The 18959-nt window shown below is 41.4% G+C and overlaps 1 protein-coding gene across 1 annotated transcript in view; it reads right to left on the bottom strand.

Moving 5' to 3' along the window:
- The window catches only part of VPS41 (VPS41 subunit of HOPS complex), a 234039-nt gene that overhangs the window by 128337 nt on the left and 86743 nt on the right, over positions 1-18959 (bottom strand). Inside the window, exons 6-7 of the mRNA XM_044293996.1 lie at positions 8852-8914; positions 470-535 (exon numbers count right to left, since the gene is read on the bottom strand). Coding sequence (XP_044149931.1) covers positions 470-535; positions 8852-8914 — 129 coding nt within the window. The remainder of the gene's footprint in view (positions 1-469; positions 536-8851; positions 8915-18959) is intronic.

Raw genomic sequence — 18959 nt, 5'->3', positions numbered from 1 at the left:
TGGGTGTCTCCTTCTCCCTGGCTATGCCGCGATCCAATCACAGCGGAGAGCGTCACAGCCAGGGAGAAAAAAAAACTTACCTCTTCTAAAGTTGGCCATACACATTGGACAGAAGTTGGTTGATGGTTGAACAAACAAACATTTGGTGAACATATACAATATACAATACAGTCCATATTGGCCGCTACCATTGTTTAAACTGTCCATACAAGTTTAATGAAACCAGGTGATGGATTAAAGATCTTTCTGGGCACGTTCTTTCAAAGAAAGATCTTTCGCTCCTGAACAAATACAAATACATTTTAACGGCTGACTTCTTTTTAATGGTCTGTCATTGGTCGGCTAAAACGATTGTTGGTCATTAAATTTAACCCAACGAATGTTCTTTTTGGTTGAAATCATCCACTGGGCACCGTTTATATGCTGAATAAAAAAGTAATTCTTGATCCACAACAAACCCCAAACTTACCTTTTTTCCTCCAGTCACAAATTGCTTACAGGCAGATTTTCCAAACTGAGGGTGAACAGCAACGATCTAGTAAAAGAAGATTGACTTTATTAAAACAACGGACTACGTTGTGTACATCTTATAACGGACTGACCTGCAATACAGTTAGTGTTTCACAGAATCTGAAATTGTCATGTTGGCACAATGTGTTAACAGATGGGTAGAAAGTGGTAGAAACACGATATCCTTGAAGAGAAACTGCCATTTCATAAAACTTTTGACAAATTAGAAGTGTTGATTAGTAGAGTCTGGATGCTGAGACACATAACAACTGCGCCCTTTCGAGAGCTGTACTCCTCAGATGTGATTGGCTCTGTCTGGCGTTCTTCAAGGAGATGGGGTTAGCTGGAGAAGGTCTCACAGGGGCACAAATATCAATCCACTATGCAGTTCTCTGGTGCCAAAGAGCTGCACCTTTTTGTGCAAAAAATTTGCAACATTTTAATAGGTGTGAGCCTCACTCACCCATTTATTGTGACTTTATAACAGAAAGTCACAATAAATTATGCTTGAAATCTCCACTAACTTCTAACTAGTGCATGAACCTGTAGAGCTATGCCAGTGCTGGGGACTGCTCAACACAATGTATGAACTTGAGAGCCCCGATATTCATGAGCACCACCTGATATTCCCAGCCCCCTCCACTGATTGGCTTCTTTTCTTCTATATACAACATAGCTGTTAATCATCTACAGAAGGATGGGAGGAAGCCAAAGCTTATGAGTGTTTTGACTTCAGTGCTTGGTTCGCACTGGAGCTCCCACCAGGGATAAAAAATTAATAAAAAAAAGATTAAAAAAGTAGGTGATTCAGAGTGCTATTTCGGGTCCTTGCCATCAGTTAATGCAGCCCTCAGATAGGACAGCATAAAAATAATGACAGATTCCCTTTAGATGATGAAATCCTGGCTGCCTTCAGTCACCACTAGGGGGAGCTTAGGAGCTTCATAGTGTTTGTATACTGAACTCAATAATAAATTCATATGCGATAAGCTCCTACCCTCCCCTCTAGCAGAGGCTGCATGTTGCCAGAAATGTAGCATTTAACTCTGTTCCTATACAGGGGTCCAGTGGGTGGTGATTGACAGCTCTTTATGTATCACATACGGTGAAGGCTGACAATCATCCTCCCAACAAATTCAAGGAATTTAATTTATGTTTTGCTAATTATTTTGAACAAATATATACAGTACAGACCAAAAGTTTTCTTTATTTTCATGACTATGAAAATTGTAGATTCACACTGAAGGCATCAAAACTATGAAGTAACACATGTGGAATTATATACATAACAAAAAAGTGTGAAACAACTGAAAATATGTCATATTCTAGGTTCTTCAAAGTAGTCACCTTTTGCTTTGATTACTGCTTTGCACACTCTTGGCATTCTCTTGATGAGCTTCAAGAGGTAGTCACCTGAAATGGTCTTGAAGGAGTTCCCAGAAACAGTCTTGAAGGAGTTCCCAGAGATGCTTAGGACTTGTTGGCCTTTTTGCCTTTACTCTGCGGTCCAGCTCACCCCAAACCATCTCGATTGGGTTCAGGTCCGGTGACTGTGGAGGCCAGGTCATCTGGCGCAGCACCCCATCACTCTCCTTCATGGTCAATGAGCCCTTACACAGCCTGGAGGTGTGTTTGGGGTCATTGTCCTGTTGAAAAATAAATGATGGTCCAACTAAACGCAAATCGGATGGAATAGCATGCCGCTGCAAGATGCTGTGGTAGCCATGCTGTTCCAGTATGCCTTCAATTTAGAATAAATCCCCAACAGTGTCACCAGCAAAGCACCCCCACACCATCACACCTCCTCCTCCATGCTTCACGGTGGGAACCAGGCATGTAGAGTCCATCCGTTCACCTTTTCTGCGTCACACAAAGACACGGTGTTTGGAACCAAAGATCTCAAATTTGGACTCATAAGACCAAAGCACAGATTTCCACTGGTCTAATGTCCCTTCCTTATGTTCTTTAGCCCAAACAAGTCTCTTCTGCTTGTTGCCTGTCCTTAGCAGTGGTTTCCTAGCACAGTGTTTCCCAACCAGTGTGCCTCCAGATGTTACAAAACTACAACTCCCAGCATGCCCGCACAGCCAAATGCTGTCCGGCATGCTGGGAGTTGTAGTTTTGCAACATCTGGAGGCACACTGGTTGGGAAACACTGTCCTAGCAGATATTCTACCATGAAGGCCTGATTCACACAGTCTCCTCTTAACAGTTGTTCTAGAGATGTGTCTGCTGCTAGAACTCTGTGTGGTATTGACCTGGTCTCTAATCTGAGCTGCTGTTAACCTGCGATTGCGACTCGGATGAACTTATCCTCCGCAGCAGAGGTGACTCTTGGTCTTCCTTTCCTGGGGCGGTCCGCATGTGAGTCAGTTTCTTTGTAGCACTTGATGGTTTTTGTGACTGCACTTGGGGACACTTTCAAAGTTTTCCCAATTTTTGGGACTGACTGACCTTCATTTCTTAAAGTAATGATGGCCACTCGTTTTTCTTTACTTAGCTGCTCTTTTCTTGCCATAATACAAATTCTAACAGTCTATTCAGTAGGACTATCAGCTGTGTATCCACCTGACTTCTCCACAACGCAACTGATGGTCCCAACCCCATTTATAAGGCAAGAAATCCCACTTATTAAAGCTGACAGGGCACACCTGTGAAGTGAAAACCATTTCAGGTAACTATGGCGTGGGGGTGCTTTGCTGGTGACACTGCTGCGGATTTATTCAAAATTGAAGGCATACTGAACCAGCATGGCTACCACAGCATCTTGCAGCGGCATGCTATTCCATCCGGTTTGCGTTTTGTTGGACCATCATTTATTTTTCAACAGGACAATGACCCCAAACACACCTCCAGGCTGTGTAAGGGCTATTTGACCATGAAGGAGAGTGATGGGGTGCTGCGCCAGATGACCTGTCCACAGTCACCGGACCTGAACCCAATCGAGATGGTTTGGGGTGAGCTGGACCGCAGAGTGAAGGCAAAAGGGACAACAAGTGCTAAGCATCTCTGGGAACTCCTTCAAGACTGTTGGAAGATCATTTCAGGTGACTACCTCTTGAAGCTCATCAAGAGAATGCCAAGAGTGTGCAAAGCAGTAATCAAAGCAAAAGGTGGCTAGTTTGAAGAACCTAGAATATGACATATTTTCAGTTGTTTCACACTTTTTTGTTATGTATATAATTCCACATGTGTTAATTCATAGTTTTGATGCCTTCAGAGTGAATCTACAATTTTCATAGTCATGAAAATAAAGAAAAACTCTTTGAATGAGTTGTGTCCAAACTTTTGGTCTGTACTGTATATCATATGCTCAGCTCACCTTGCTCTATAAGACACTGCCTATATGGCCACATGTGCACAACCATATGTAATCTGCGGTCCACAAAATAAGGAAACTGGTTGCGTGCATGCTGCATTTTCCAAATAAAACTGCCTATTCTTGTCCACAAAATGGACAAGAATAAGACATGTTCTATACTTTGAGGATGCAGACAGCACAAAGATGACATCCGTGTTGTGTCTGCATGTTTTATGGACCCGTAGAAATTAATGGGTCCATGTGCGAGTCGCAAAAAATGCAGATCGGTTGTGGACATGAGCCTATGGGCTACTGATGCCTATATAGTGGCATCTGTTGGAAGTATACATGAGCAAGTCACCCTAATGCTAGATCATTTGATCAAACACTGGAGAAATCAGGAAAGGCTTTGGGGCATTCTATGATTTATTGGGTTCTGGTTGTGTATTTTTTATTAATTACTCATGTATTAGGTCAGATATATGCAGCTATTTAGAAATTGTAAAGGGATCAAATAATTTTGTAGTGCCATTCTACCTACACAAATTTAGAAACGACTAAAATGTTCCAACTAAGTACTCAGACCTTATTAAATGCAACCACTGCTTGTTTTATTAACTTGTGAAAATAACCCATCTCGTTTTAATGAGCTTCTCAATATGTGAGACGAGTGGAAAAGTCTAGCGCTCCAGTGAAGCATTCTGGAGAACAGACAGAGATATCAAGATATGGCGGAGAAATCATTATTGAGTACTCTCTTATTTATGGAACAACATTATGTTTTATTGTGGTTTTAAGGGCTGCACATAAAGCAGTAAGAGCAGCACAATAACTAATGATTTTCCGTGCTGATATCAGGTAGCGGTTTTACATGCCGAGCTATTTTCATCATTTTAAATCAAAACCCAATATACCTGAAAGTTATGCTATCCAAACTAATGAACGGCGCCTGTAGAACTGTATTAAGTATATAAACTTGCTGCAAGGAAGAACTACTGTTCTACCTTACTCATAAAATGTTATGTCCCATCTTTACACACGGTCATTTCACATGGAAAATATAGCGCAAGATGTTGAACAAAACTCATTTAGAAGAAATGTATCACATAAAAGTGACATATTAGGAAATCGCATACATAATAATTCCCTAATGCAATGCTAGTTATCAGAAGTTGTCCAGTAGCAACTAGAAGATCACGGAGACTTTCATGGTCTTTATCATGGAACAGGGTCTGTAAATGGATTCCAGACAGTCACCCGCAGCACTGGTGGCTCTTCTGGCACCTGCCTCAAACGTCCAACATTTTAAAGGGGTTATTCAAGAGAAGATATTTAGGACATCCTCAGGATCAGATCTGCGGGGGTGCGACATCAGCTGCTAGAAAAGGCTTTGTTGGATTGCTGAATCCGAACCCAATTCATATGTAAACTTTGTTAACAATATAGCCTCTGTCCTACCGTAAAATGTACGAGCTCTGCTGAGGTATTTGCGAACTTGCAACAAATATTGTGAGACTTGCTTCGTCTCGCGTCAATGACGTGACACTTCATTTATTCACATAAATTAAAGTACCTTTAATGAGGTAAGAAGCAGAGTTCAGCTTCAGATTTTGACAATGTAAATTATGTGAATAATTGAAGAGTCACGTCAAAGACGTGAGATTAAGCAAGTCTCGCGATACTTGCCACAAATACATATTTATGTATATTATATAATAATAATGTTTATGATTGTTTATCACTAATAATTTGTATCCTCTTGCAGGTACTCACATTGGCATGATTAGTAACCATATAATTGTATTTATTTATTATATGCATCTCACACATGATGCGAATCATGCATTAACGGTTCATGTTTGGCCCCTGTTGCATCTATGCGCATATTTATATCCACATATATATATTTGTTATAGTGCTAGCACCCTTGGATGTCTAATGCCCAATGTTCCACATGCATGTATAACAGTTATCTCATGCTCATATGATTGCCCTTATTGTTTAGTGTGCCCCTCTCTATCCCTTCCAGTATGGTGGGCTGCCCTGGCTCTCTAACCTGAGTGTGGAGAGCAATTATGCGTTCCACCATGCGTTCCACTGCGGCATTCCACTTCCGGTCATGTGCTATCCGCACATCCGGTTTACGATCATTGCCTCCACTCACTCATCAGCCTCGCTGGTGCTCCTGCTGCCGATTCATGTGCCCCTGTTGCTTAATATCTTTAAACATATACATGTTTATCCCATTCTGTTGGACTTCATTGTCCATTCGCCCATTTGTGATATGCGGCAGTGATTGGGCCGGTGGAACGCATATGCATTCCACCTGCAGATCATGTGACTTCTTCACTTCCGGTTTCCGGATTAGCATTGCTTGACATGCTGCTACACCGCCTACATCATTCCTGCTGCACAGGTGAATATTATTGTACCTTATCTACTACCCTATACTATGTGACACTCCAACACACAGCTCTTTACCCCTGAGGAAGCCGGATTGCTCTGGCTATACGTGTTAGGCGTTTCTCATGTTTCCAGGTCCACTGCACCAGCTGTTGATGTAGGTTTGGCTCTTATTATTTGACCTTATTACGGTCTGTCTCCATCCATTCAGTGGTCTTAACTTACCTTACATTTGCTTCATGTTATTTATTGGATTCTTTATATGCTGGTTTATAGTGTATGTCCCTATCTAGTGGAAATTCAGTGGACCTGTGTGTGTCGGTTACATATATTTTATTGCATACCACACTTTGATACTTTGTTCTATTTTGTATACAATTTTTAACATGTGTCTGTTGGTGTGTCTGATAAACTTTATATATATATTTTAACATTGACTTATTGTTGGATGTGCATTCATGGGGTGGTTCTTGTGACTCTTTCTTGGGTCAGGTTATTTGTTATATGCTGTTTTCACCACCCTTTTCACTCCTTGCATTATTTGGTGTGCCCCCTGTTTCCTTAAATTGTCATACTTGCCACAAAATCGTAAAGACCTCCGCAAAGCCCTTACATTTTACGGTAGGACAGAGACTATATTGTTAACAGTTTACAAACGAATTTGGTTTGGATATAGCAATCCAATCCAAATTCGCTCAACACTACCAGTGACATCACGGGCACATGGCCTAGTTACACCTCAGCTCCATTCAAGTCAATGGGGATGAGGTACAATACCAAGCCCTGCCACTATATGATGTACAAAGCTGTTCTTTAAAAGCTGCCAGGAGCCATTAAAGTGGTTATCCGGGAAATTATAAAGATTCATCTGAGGACGGCAGGGAAATCTGTCTTTCTGCTCCAACTTCTCAACCCTGGTGGCATTTCACTTCTTGGTGCTATGGGTGAGTGTTGGGGTGATTTTCTATTGCTTGTTACTGTTATAGGAAGCTATGGGTGTTACTCTGAAAGCAGATCCCAGTTATTTTCAGGAAAACGGTGATGGAGAAATTCTAATTATCACTGCCATGTGGGGTCTAGGCTGTTATTGGGTGATGTGGCTGTCACAGTGATGGAGATATTCTGGTTGCCGCTGCCATGTGGGGTCTAGGCTGTTATTGGGTGATGTGGCTGTCACAGTGATGGAGATATTCTGGTTGCCACTGCCATGTGGGGTCTAGGCTGTCATTCAGGGATATGGCTGTCACGGTGATGGAGATATTCTGGTTGTCACTGCCATGTGGGGTCTAGGCTGTTATTGGGTGATGTGGCTGTCACAGTGATGGAGATATTCTAGTTGTCACTGCCATGTGGGGTCTAGGCTGTCATTCAGGGATATGGCTGTCACGGTGATGGAGATATTCTGGTTGCCACTGCCATGTGGGGTCTAGGCTGTTATTGGGTGATGTGGCTGTCACAGTGATGGAGATATTCTAGTTGTCACAGCCATGTGGGGTCTAGGCTGTTATTGGGTGATGTGGCTGTCATGGTGATGGTGATATTCTAGTTGTCACAGCCATGTGGGGTCTAGGCTGTTATTGGGTGATGTGGCTGTCACAGTGATGGAGATATTCTGGTTGTCACTGCCATGTGGGGTCTAGCCTGTTATTGGGTGATGTGGCTGTCACAGTGATGGAGATATTCTGGTTGCCACTGCCATGTGGGGTCTAGGCTGTTATTGGGTGATGTGGCTGTCATGGTGATGGAGATATTCTGGTTGCCACTGCCATGTGGGGTCTAGCCTGTTATTGGGTGATGTGGCTGTCACAGTGATGGAGATATTCTAGTTGTCACTGCCATGTGGGGTCTAGGCTGTTATTGGATGATGTGGCTGTCACAGTGATGGCGATATTCTGGTTGCCACTGCCATGTGGGGTCTAGCCTGTTATTGGGTGATGTGGCTGTCACAGTGATGGAGATATTCTGGTTGCCACTGCCATGTGGGGTCTAGGCTGTTATTGGGTGATGTGGCTGTCACAGTGATGGAGATATTCTAGTTGTCACAGCCACGTGAGGTCTAGGCTGTCATTCAGGGATGTGGCTGTCACAGTGATGGAGATATTCTGGTTGCCACTGCCATGTGGGGTCTAGGCTGTCATTCAGGGATGTGGCTGTCACAGTGATGGAGATATTCTGATTGCCACTGCCATGTGGGGTCTAGGCTGTTATTGGGTGATGTGGCTGTCACAGTGATGGAGATATTCTAGTTGTAACAGCCATGTGGGGTCTAGGCTGTCATGGGGTGATGTGGCTGTCACAGTGATGGAGATATAATGTATTTGCCACTGCCATGTGGGTTCTAGGCTGTTATTGGGTGTTGTTGTCGTCACTGTAATGGAGACCTTTTGGTCGTCACTGGCATCTGGGGTTTAGGCGATAATTGTGCCTGTAATTTCAGACCGATGATCGACTTGAAATAAATTATCTATGAGAGTGTATCTAGTGGGAATGATGAAGGCATAATGTTCTGATAAAGATTATGGACATTCATTGAGTCCACATCATCCAAAATAAATTGTTGGCATAAATTAACCTGCTGGAAAGTGTAAAACACAGAGAAACACAGTGGGCTGTAGAATAATATGCAGATTTACTCACCTTTATCGGACAGTCAAATATTTCATGTAATCCTTCTCGTGAATAAAGCCCAAACACCTGCACCTGTAACAGAAGTGACACTTACTATTACAGTCCATAGAATGCATTATATACAGCTTTAATAAATTGGATTTTGATATTTATCGGATGTAGGAGCTGAAATATTGGCACAGCATGATGCAATATCAATATGTGCTGTAAGAACCCATAGCACTGCACTGAAGGTGCCGCTATCATGAGATGCTAAGGCGGGTGATACGGGGTGATGAAGATCACCCATCATTATACTTTGGAGATGCTGCTCCAAGTATGGTGTTCAAACAGTAAAGGGTGTAATAGACACCCCAATGCGGCAGACGATTGCTGGAAGGCAAGCGCTCCCTCCCAGCAATAGTCAGATAGATAGCAGAGAATACTTCTGCAAATACATGCAGTGATGTCCTCTGTGGCATGGGGAGGAGCAATCGCTATGCCATCGCTTGTCCCCGTGCAGGAGAGCGATCTACCTCTGCACTATTGTGATTTTTAAGCGGGCTCGTTCATCAGACATTTGGAGGCAGTATTGCAAAATTATCGCTAATGAGTGTTCATAGGAACGTTCATTAGCGATCATCTGCCAGACGATCTGGCAGTCTAATACACCCTTATGGGGGTCATTTATTAAGACCGGCGTTTTAGACACCAGTCTTAATACACCTTAATCTGGCGGTGGATGCACTGAATTTATGTATTGGCACCGGCCTCTACATAACTTCGGCGTATCCAATGCCTGTCTAAATCTAATGACATGAATAAGAATGTCATGTCATTTTTAGCGCACAATGAACATCATAACATCAAAAGCCAAAAAACCTTGGTAGAATTGGTAGGTTTTTTTTCTATTTTACCCCACAAAGAAATTCCCATTTTCCATACAATACATGGTCAATTAAATGGTGCCATTAAAAAATGCATCTTGTCCCACAAAAAAACAAGCCTGGCTATGTGAACGGAAAATTAAAAAAGTTATGGCTATTGCAATGTCAGGAGGAAAAGTAAAAAACTAAAATAGGCCCAGTCCTTAAGGAGTTAAGGAGATTTAGCACCCTGTCTGGACTCAGAATGTAACAGCCACAGCAGCACGGGAGGCTGACAGCAATGCATAAGAGGTATGAAAATAATACACATTTTGCTAAAGGTTATCCAAAAGTAGAGGTTTATTTCAATTCTGTTCCAAAAATTAGAAATAAACAAAAAACACCATATTCTCTACTGTAAAACCAGGGCTGTCCAAGGCAAAAATATATTGTTTCTCCACTTTTTTAATACATAAGCATTCAAGGTCTCTGCCACCAAAATGAATGAGAAACAAAGACTGACATTTATTTTAACAACAATAATACTTTTTTTTCCAGGCGATTATGGCAACCTCCTGAGTAATGTCACTTTCCGTAACAGTTTAATACCATTTTTTATATAAAAAAAAAATCTAAAAAATTATATTTCTTGGTCTCGGAAAGAAAACAAAGGACACGTGTGTAGTGTTTGCGTAAGCTATGAAATGTGTGTGGTGCGAAGTCTGAAGCAATGCTTTAACTTTCAGCATTTATATCACGGACGCGAAAAGGAGAAGCTGGACAGTCCAAGTGCAGGACACCATGGTGCTTCATGAGTACAGGAGCCATAGACAGAGAAAGTAGAGGGCACTAGAGTGTTGAGCAAATATCAGTACAAGTAACACAATTACTTTATTCTCAGAGTCAGTATGATTACAGTGATACCAAAAACATATAGGGACGCGTTTTAGACGCCGGTCTTGATAAGGCACTGCGCTGGTGGTGGATCGCTGAAGTTATGAAGGCCTCTACATAACTTCGGCGTATCCAGTGCCGATTTTAAATGTAAGACAGCTTCCTTGCTGTCTTTTAGACCATTTACGCCTAAACCAGGAGTAGAAAATGATGAACGAGACGGGCCTGCCCCCTTCCACGCCACGCCCACTTTTTTAGACCTGGCGTGAGCGGGGAAGAAGTCACAGATTCTGCTGCAACATGGCGTACAACAGAATCTGCGCCATAAACTTATATATTTGTTCCTAAATGACTCCCATAGTTCCTCTGAAGCTTTACTACCTTTTCAGTGAAGTGGATGGAGAAATAAGGAAAAGAACAGGCGGCGCTATACAGATACATTTTATTGAACAGCTCAGTGGCTATACAAAATTATTAATTACATGTAATTACAAAATTATTCAGATCCAGGTGTTGGTTTGAAAAATGTAGAATATATTTCGTGGCACAACCTCTTTAAGCTTCCCTGCAGTGCCATTACAGGCCAAACACAGCACCACACAGTGACCATGAGTTGTCTGTATAATCTAGGATAAGACTTTGTGTGCAATACCTTTGTAACTGCCCTCTAATTTGGCCAAGAGATGTGGACCCTGAACATGAGGACTCTCTTATCAGAATTTCCTAATAGGTATTAGAATGTGAGCCCCACTGAGGACAATGTCCACTGTAAAAGACTACAGTCCATGTCCAAACTGGGGACCAGAGGTTAGTCTCTTTATGCTTGCCTATAAGAAGCCCTTTGAGAATCTCAAAGATATGCGCAGAGAAACTGACCCCCGATCCACCCAAGACTCTGTTTCACTCCTGATCCACGCTGAAGACGCTGTTGGATTTGGAGAGTCCGAGTACGGTCAAGTCGTACAAGTTAAGGAACAGGAATAAAGTGATCGGTATTAAAATTAACTGCAAATCTTCTTAACAGATGCTAAAGGGTGTATTAGACACCCCCCGATGCCGCACACGATTGTCGGGAGAGAAGTGTTCCCTCTTGGAAATCGTCAGATAGCTAGAGGAGGACACGGCTACTATGGCGAGGAGCGATGGATATGCCATCGCTCGTCCCCATGCAGGGCAGCAATCTGCCTGTGGCAGATCACTATTACACAGTGCGATCTGCCGCCAGCTTAAAAATCACAATTGCTCGATGGACACAATCGTTGCTCATTCATCGGGCATATAGAGACAGTATTAGGCTGCCAGATGATCTCTAACGAGCATTCATAGAAACGCTCATTAGCAATCATCTACCAGAAAGTCTGGCAGTCTAATACACAGAGAAATATCTTTTCCAGGAGTGTTTTTAGATAATTTATTCCCTATGTAATTAAGAATTAGCAGCAGCTATGGCTATACAATAATGCACTATATAAACACTTTAAATATCTATTTTATCAACTGTCTCCCCAATGAGGGTAGAAAGAGGAAGAAGATAAATCATTTCAGCTTTGTTTTAGTAGCTTTGCCGTAATGTCCTACCAGCACCTCCTATTTCTTTGTCCACCGTTCACATACTTACCGGAAAATAATGGCACCTTTTTATAAGTGGGAATCAATCATTAAATCCCCGATGTGTCAGAGCCCCACAATCCCTGGAAGCTCTGATAATTGTTACTTTATAGCAGCCATGATAAATGCTCTCTAGTCGCACAGGTAGACACCATTTTTTTTTTTTTACTCGGACTGTACATATATTGATTTTACATCTATTTAATGTGGCTGTCGCTGGATACTTTAATAGCCTGATAAACTGCAATTGCTCATCAAAAGTCTCAATAAGTCAAAAGAAACACACCTAAGTGTTTGCCACTGTCTTAGACAGAGAACCTCAAGTCCTCCGAAATCCAATTTTGCAGATTTATAACAGACGAGGCACAAGTCTACACAGCATTAAGGTGCGGTGAGCTGCGGAGGGATAACTCGGTAATGGCTCGCAGTGCCTCTAAACCTCAGTCCTGCCTTCCTTTTTTTTTCTGTAGCTGTTAATCAACTTAATACAAATAACAATATTGACATCCTTGTAATTACTTTTTCCTGAGGCACATTTGTGGGAGAAAATATACTTGGCCGTAATCAGAAGAATATGTGAGTAAGCCTAGACGTCTGATAATAATGGGCTTATGAATCGAGGGCAGCCACTTGCCACATTTCATTCCCTATCACGATTTGGAGTTAGCTCAATGGAGCTTTATAAGTATTAAAGAGGACCTGTCACCGCAAAATGCAGTGTAATCTGCAGGCAGTATGTTTTACAGCAGAAGGAGCTGAGCAGATTGGTATATAGTCTTGTGGGAAAAGAGTCAGTAAAACTTGTAATTTGCAGATTTAAATCTCTCTGAACTGAAAGAAGCACTCCGCCAAAAAATGTTATTCTCTCGCCTGTTAGACATAGATGATGTAAACTGTAGTGAAGGTAATCTTCTTACCAGTGACTGTGGTTGTGAGTTATAACCTCCCTTCTGATCCTCTGCTGTGTCATGTGACCAACACTCTGACTTTTCAAATAACACATCTTATGTGTGGATAGGAAGTTAGTTTATCTATGTATTCCTAAGGGAACCTCATGGTCAGTCTCATAGGAATGAGTAGAGAAATAACTGATTTCTGGCCCTGCGTCGGTTGGAGAGTGAGAGTGTTGGTCACATGACACAGCTGAGTATCAGAAAGGAGGTTATAACTCATAACTACAGTCACTGGTAAGAAGATTACATCCACTACAGTTTACATCATGTACCTTTCTAACAGGTCAGAGAATAAACATTTTTTTGGGAGTGCTTTGCTGACCCCTTGCACAACTATCAGTGACTGACGGGCAGGGGCGTAGCTATAGGGGGTGCAGAGGTAGCAGCCGTTACTGGGCACAGGAGTATTATAGAAAGTGCATGCAGGTCAAGTTACTCATCTGGCTGGAGGGAAGTCGTTAGGTCATTATTATGACACAATTATGCATGGAGTACGAAGAGGGGGAGCCCAAGCTGAACTCTTGCACAAGGGTCCCATGAGCCTTTAGCTACACCCCTGCTGACAGCTACATCTGTACCTACACTTATACAAAGAATGCTAAGAATTACTAATAACATATTCCCCATGTACAACTAAAGTCAGAAAAATCATAAAATGTGTAAATTACAGGTGTTACTGAATTTTTTCCCACTATATATCAATCTGCTCAGCTCCTCCTGCTCTATAACACACCTGCAGATTGCACTGCATTTTGTGGTGACAGATTCGCTTTAAACCTAATAACATTTCTTCAAGGGGCTATCCAGTGGATTAAAAACATTATAAAATAAATAAAAAACTCAGTCATTTTAGTGCCATTCCCCCTCCACTCCTGTTTCAACACCTTATGAGCCCCCACAGGTCCCTACTTCTTGTTCCCTCTCCACACACACAGAGGAAATGACCGCTTAAGCTAATCACTGGCCACTGTGCTGACCCATCTCAGCCAGTGATTTGCTGAACAGTCACTACCTGTATATAAAGAGAGACCATGAAGCATTATAACGAGAGTGACAGAAGATCGGTAAGGTGAGCATCACTTAATTTATTTCACACCAAGTCTTTTTACCCCTTAAATGGGTTTCCCTGGGAATTAAGAAAATGAAAATACTTAAATATTACTTTATTATAAATATATTCTCAAATACCTTTCAATATTTATAATGGCTCGTTTTGTCTGGGGAGCAATCATCAGGGGAAACAAAATGGCCGCTGTCCCATTAGTTCACACAAAACCTGTCCTGATCACACACAAGGACAAGTTACTTTACAACACTGAGGTAAAGAGCTGCCTCCTCCTTCTTCTCCTCCTCCTCTCTGCTCTGCTCTGTCAGGGATTATGATCCTGAATACAGATGATAAGAACTTTAGCTGAATCTCTGGGGAATTTAGTTCATAAGGAGACATGAAGTACAGAGAGGACAGACAGGGCAGACTGTGGTAATGTGTTGCTGTGGTAATGGAGACTGTAAACAAGTGCTGCTGCTCATTAGCCACACCTCACCCTCTTCTCATGTCTCCACAGATATTCACCTGTATTCAGGATCATGATTCCTGACAAGCAGAGCAGAGAGGAGGATGAGGCAGCACTATGGCTCATTGTGGTGAAGTAACTTGTCCTCTTGTGTGATTAGAACAGGTTTTGTGTGTATTGATAGGACAGCGGCTATTTTATTTCTCCTAATGATTGCTCCCTAGACAAAACAAGCCATTCTAAGTAATGAAAGGTATTTGTGAATATATTTATTATAAAATAATATTGAAGTATTTTCTTTAATTCCTGGAGAACCCCTTTTAAAGTGAACCCATCACCATGAAATGCAGTGAAATCTGTAGGCAGCATGTTATACAGCAGGAGGAGCTAAGCAGATTTTATAATTTTGTGGGAAAAAATTCTGTAAAACTTTGAATTTGTACATTGAAATCTATATTATTTCTGACTTCAGTTGTACACGGGGGGGATTATCAGTGATTAATAGCATTTCCTGTATACAGACATAATGTCAATCACTGATAGTTGTGTAGGGATGGTCTTAGGTGCAGAAGAAACAGAGATTTAAATGTATAAAATGAAATGTTTTCTTAATCTTTCCCCAGAAAACGATATATCAGTCTGTTCAGATTCTCCTGCTTCTAACATGCTGCCTGCAGATTACAATGCAGTTCGTAGTGACAGTTTATTTTTTAACAGTGCAGCCTAGTTTAGTACTTAAGGGAGCAGCATTTTTATTTTTTCTCATCTGCACATTTCAAAAGCCATAACTTTTTTATTGCTCTGTCGTAGGAGAGCTTGTTTTTTAATGGCACTGTTCTGAGGTACGGTACATCTAATCTACAGTATAACTTTTAAAACTTATTTTGGGGTGAATATGTGAAAAAACACCGCAATTCCACCACAGTATTTCAGGTTTTGTTTTCACAGTGTTGGAAAAAGCGACATGATATTTTTTTATGCAGGTCGGTACAAATGAATATAGTTTTTATGATTTACTACTTTTACAACAGTTTTTGTTGACACCATTTTAAGATAAATGCAATGTTTTCAATGTCTATTCAATTATTATTATTTTTTGGGGGGAAGGGCGAGAGAGGCGGCCAAAATATAACAATTCTGGCGTTGGGGATTTTTTTTTTTTACCGTGTTCATCGCAGGTGATATTTTAATATTCTAATAGGTTGTACATTTACAGCCTTATATTTGAGAAATGCGAAAAGGTTTTAAAAAAACAAACAAACTTGTGATCACTTATACTATACACTCTAAAATTCAGTGTTAAGGCTCAGTCACACGATTGTATCCATTTTTGCAGACCACAAAACATGGATACTGGCGTGTGCGTTACGCATTTTGTGGATCAAAGCGTCCTTCCCTATGATAGAAATGCCTATTCTTGTCTGCAAAAATGATCAAGAATAGGACATGTTCTTTTTACGGGGACACAAAACATCGGTGCGGATGCAGACATCTTTTGCGGCCCTCTTGAAATGAAGTCCACATCCGATCCGCAAAATTGCAGAACGGATGTGGACTGAAAAATACGGTCATGTGAATGGGCCCTTCCAATGTATAGTGATTTTTAGTGTCATTTTATTATATTCTGCCAGGACCCTACCATGTCAGGCCTGTAGACCTTCAGGTCCCCACCTGCCATGGCAATGCTTGGCACCCTGCCACTGTGTGCATGAGATTCTGATAAGAGGCAAGAGGATTAAACTGTCAGGATCAAAGTTATCTCCAATCCCAGCAGTGAGAGCAGTGTTCCGGCTGTATAATACATCTGGCACTGCTCCCGAGCCTGTGATAACGATGTACTTGAAGCAATGTAATAGTAGGGCACTGAAGAGGGTTAGGGTGATGCCACACATTCAGGACTACTTTGAAGCCAAAATCAGGTGTGGATCATAACAGAAGAAAGTATCAGGGGCAGATACAACTACTCCACTATTTTCAATCCACTCCTGATTTTGGCTTCAAAAACTGCATAAAAAAAAACCTGAATCTGCATCAACCTGGATACTCTGGCTAGTTCCTTGCGCCAAGGGATGTTCTCCAATTTATGCAAGGCACCCTTAAAGACAATTTACTTAGCTTAGATGGATAACCCCTTTAAATATAACACAGTATGTGAAGTTTACTGCAAGGGTTATATTATATGAAAACCCTGCCATCTCTGCTCTATTAAATCACTGCTTATTGTAGAAAGTTTCTGCTAAAAAGTTGGGGAACATTTGTTAAAACTGCATTTAGCTTGTATTTATTTAGAAAACCTCTGCAAAAATATTCTACCTGTTCCTGTCAGGCCTCACCTTTGTAATGGCTTCTTACTGGCACAATTTATAGACCCTATTCGAATGCATGCAGCTGCTAACATAACTGGATGTCAACCACAATCTTATATCTCAACAACTACTCTATGCCGCTGTGAATAACACTGCATAAAAATACATACTGTGCTGAAATGTTAAACAGTAGTACACTGTGCATGCAGTCCTATGTGTGGGCAGCATGTTATAGATCAGGAGGAGCTGAGCAGATTGTTATATAGTTTTATGGGGAAAGAGTCAGTATAACTTGTAATTCGTTCATTTAAGTCTCTGCTCTTTCTAGGCATAGGAATCTAATGGGCAGTTTAACCTGATAATTATGACCGATATGGGCAAGGCCGTTTATTACAGTTGGACTCCTAAGCCTAGAATGAGCAGAGATGTAAATTAATAAATTAGAAGTTTTACTGAATTGTTTGCCACAAAACTGATCAATCTGCTCAGCTCCGTGGAGCAGATATCATGTTCATCGTAACAGGTTCCCTTTAAAGAGGCTCTGTCACCAGGATCAACCCTATTAAACCAGACATACTGCCTGGTAGGGCTCATCATGCTGATTAACCACTTCAACCCCCCTAGCTGAAACCCCCTTAATGACTAGGCCACTTTTTACACTTCGGCACTACACTACTTTCACTGTTTATTGCTCGGTCGTGCAACTTACCACCCAAATGAATTTTACCTCCTTTTCTTCTCACTAATAGAGCTTTCATTTGGTGGTATTTCATTGCTGCTGACATTTTTTGTTATTAATCGAAATTTAACGATTTTTTTGCAAAAAAATGTCATTTTTCACTTTCAGTTGTAAAATTTTGCAAAAAAAAACGACATCCATATATAAATTTTTTGCTAAATTTATTGTTCTACATGTCTTTAATAAAAAAAAAAATGGTTTGGGTAAAAGTTATAGCGTTTACAAACTATGGTACAAAAATGTGAATTTCCGCTTTTTGAAGCAGCTCTGACTTTCTGAGCACCTGTCATGTTTCCTGAGGTTCTACAATGCCCAGACAGTACAAACACCCCACAAATGACCCCATTTCGGAAAGTAGACACCCTAAGGTATTCACTGATGGGCATAGTGAGTTCATAGAACTTTTTATTTTTTGTCATAAGTTAGCGGAAAATGAGGATTTTTTTTTTATTTTTATTTTTTCTTACAAAGTCTCATATTCCACTAACTTGTGACAAAAAATAAAAACTTCCATGAACTCACTATGCCCATCACAAAATACCTTGGGGTGTCTTCTTTCCTAAAATGGGGTCACTTGTGGGGTAGTTATACTGCCCTGGCATTTTAGGGGCCCTAAAGCGTGAGAAGAAATCTGGAATATAAATCTCAAAAAAATGTTATGCATTTGGATTCTGTGAGGGGTATGGTGAGTTCATGTGAGATTTTATTTTTTGACACAAGTTAGTGGAATATGAGACTTTGTAAGAAAAATAAAATAAAAATAAAATATCTATTTCCGCTAACTTGTGCCAACTTTTTTTTCTAAATGGAGCCTTACAGGGGGTGATCAATGACAGGGGGGTGATCAGGGAGTCTGCATGGGGTGATCACCCCCCTGTCATTGATCACCCCCCTGTAAGGCTCCATTCAGACGTCCGTATGTGTTTTGCGGATCCGATCCATGTATCCGTGGATCCGTAAAAATCATACGGACGTCTGAATGGAGCCTTACAGGGGGGTGATCAATGACAGGGGGGTGATCAGGGAATCTATATGGGTGATCACCCGCCTGTCATTGTTCACCCCCCTGTAAGGCTCCATTCAGACGTCCGTAAGTGTTTTGCGGATCCGATCCATGTATCCGTGGATCCGTAAAAATCTTACAGAAGTCTGAACGGAGCCTGACAGGGGGGTGATCAATGACAGGGGGGTGATCAATGACAGGGGGGTGATCAGGGAGTCTATATGGGGTGATCAGGGGTTCATAAGGGTTAATAAG

The sequence above is a fragment of the Bufo gargarizans genome, chromosome 5, assembly GCF_014858855.1.
Source record: "Bufo gargarizans isolate SCDJY-AF-19 chromosome 5, ASM1485885v1, whole genome shotgun sequence".
NCBI classification, from domain to species: Eukaryota; Metazoa; Chordata; class Amphibia; order Anura; family Bufonidae; genus Bufo; species Bufo gargarizans.
This window is presented reverse-complemented; position numbering and strand designations above follow the sequence as displayed.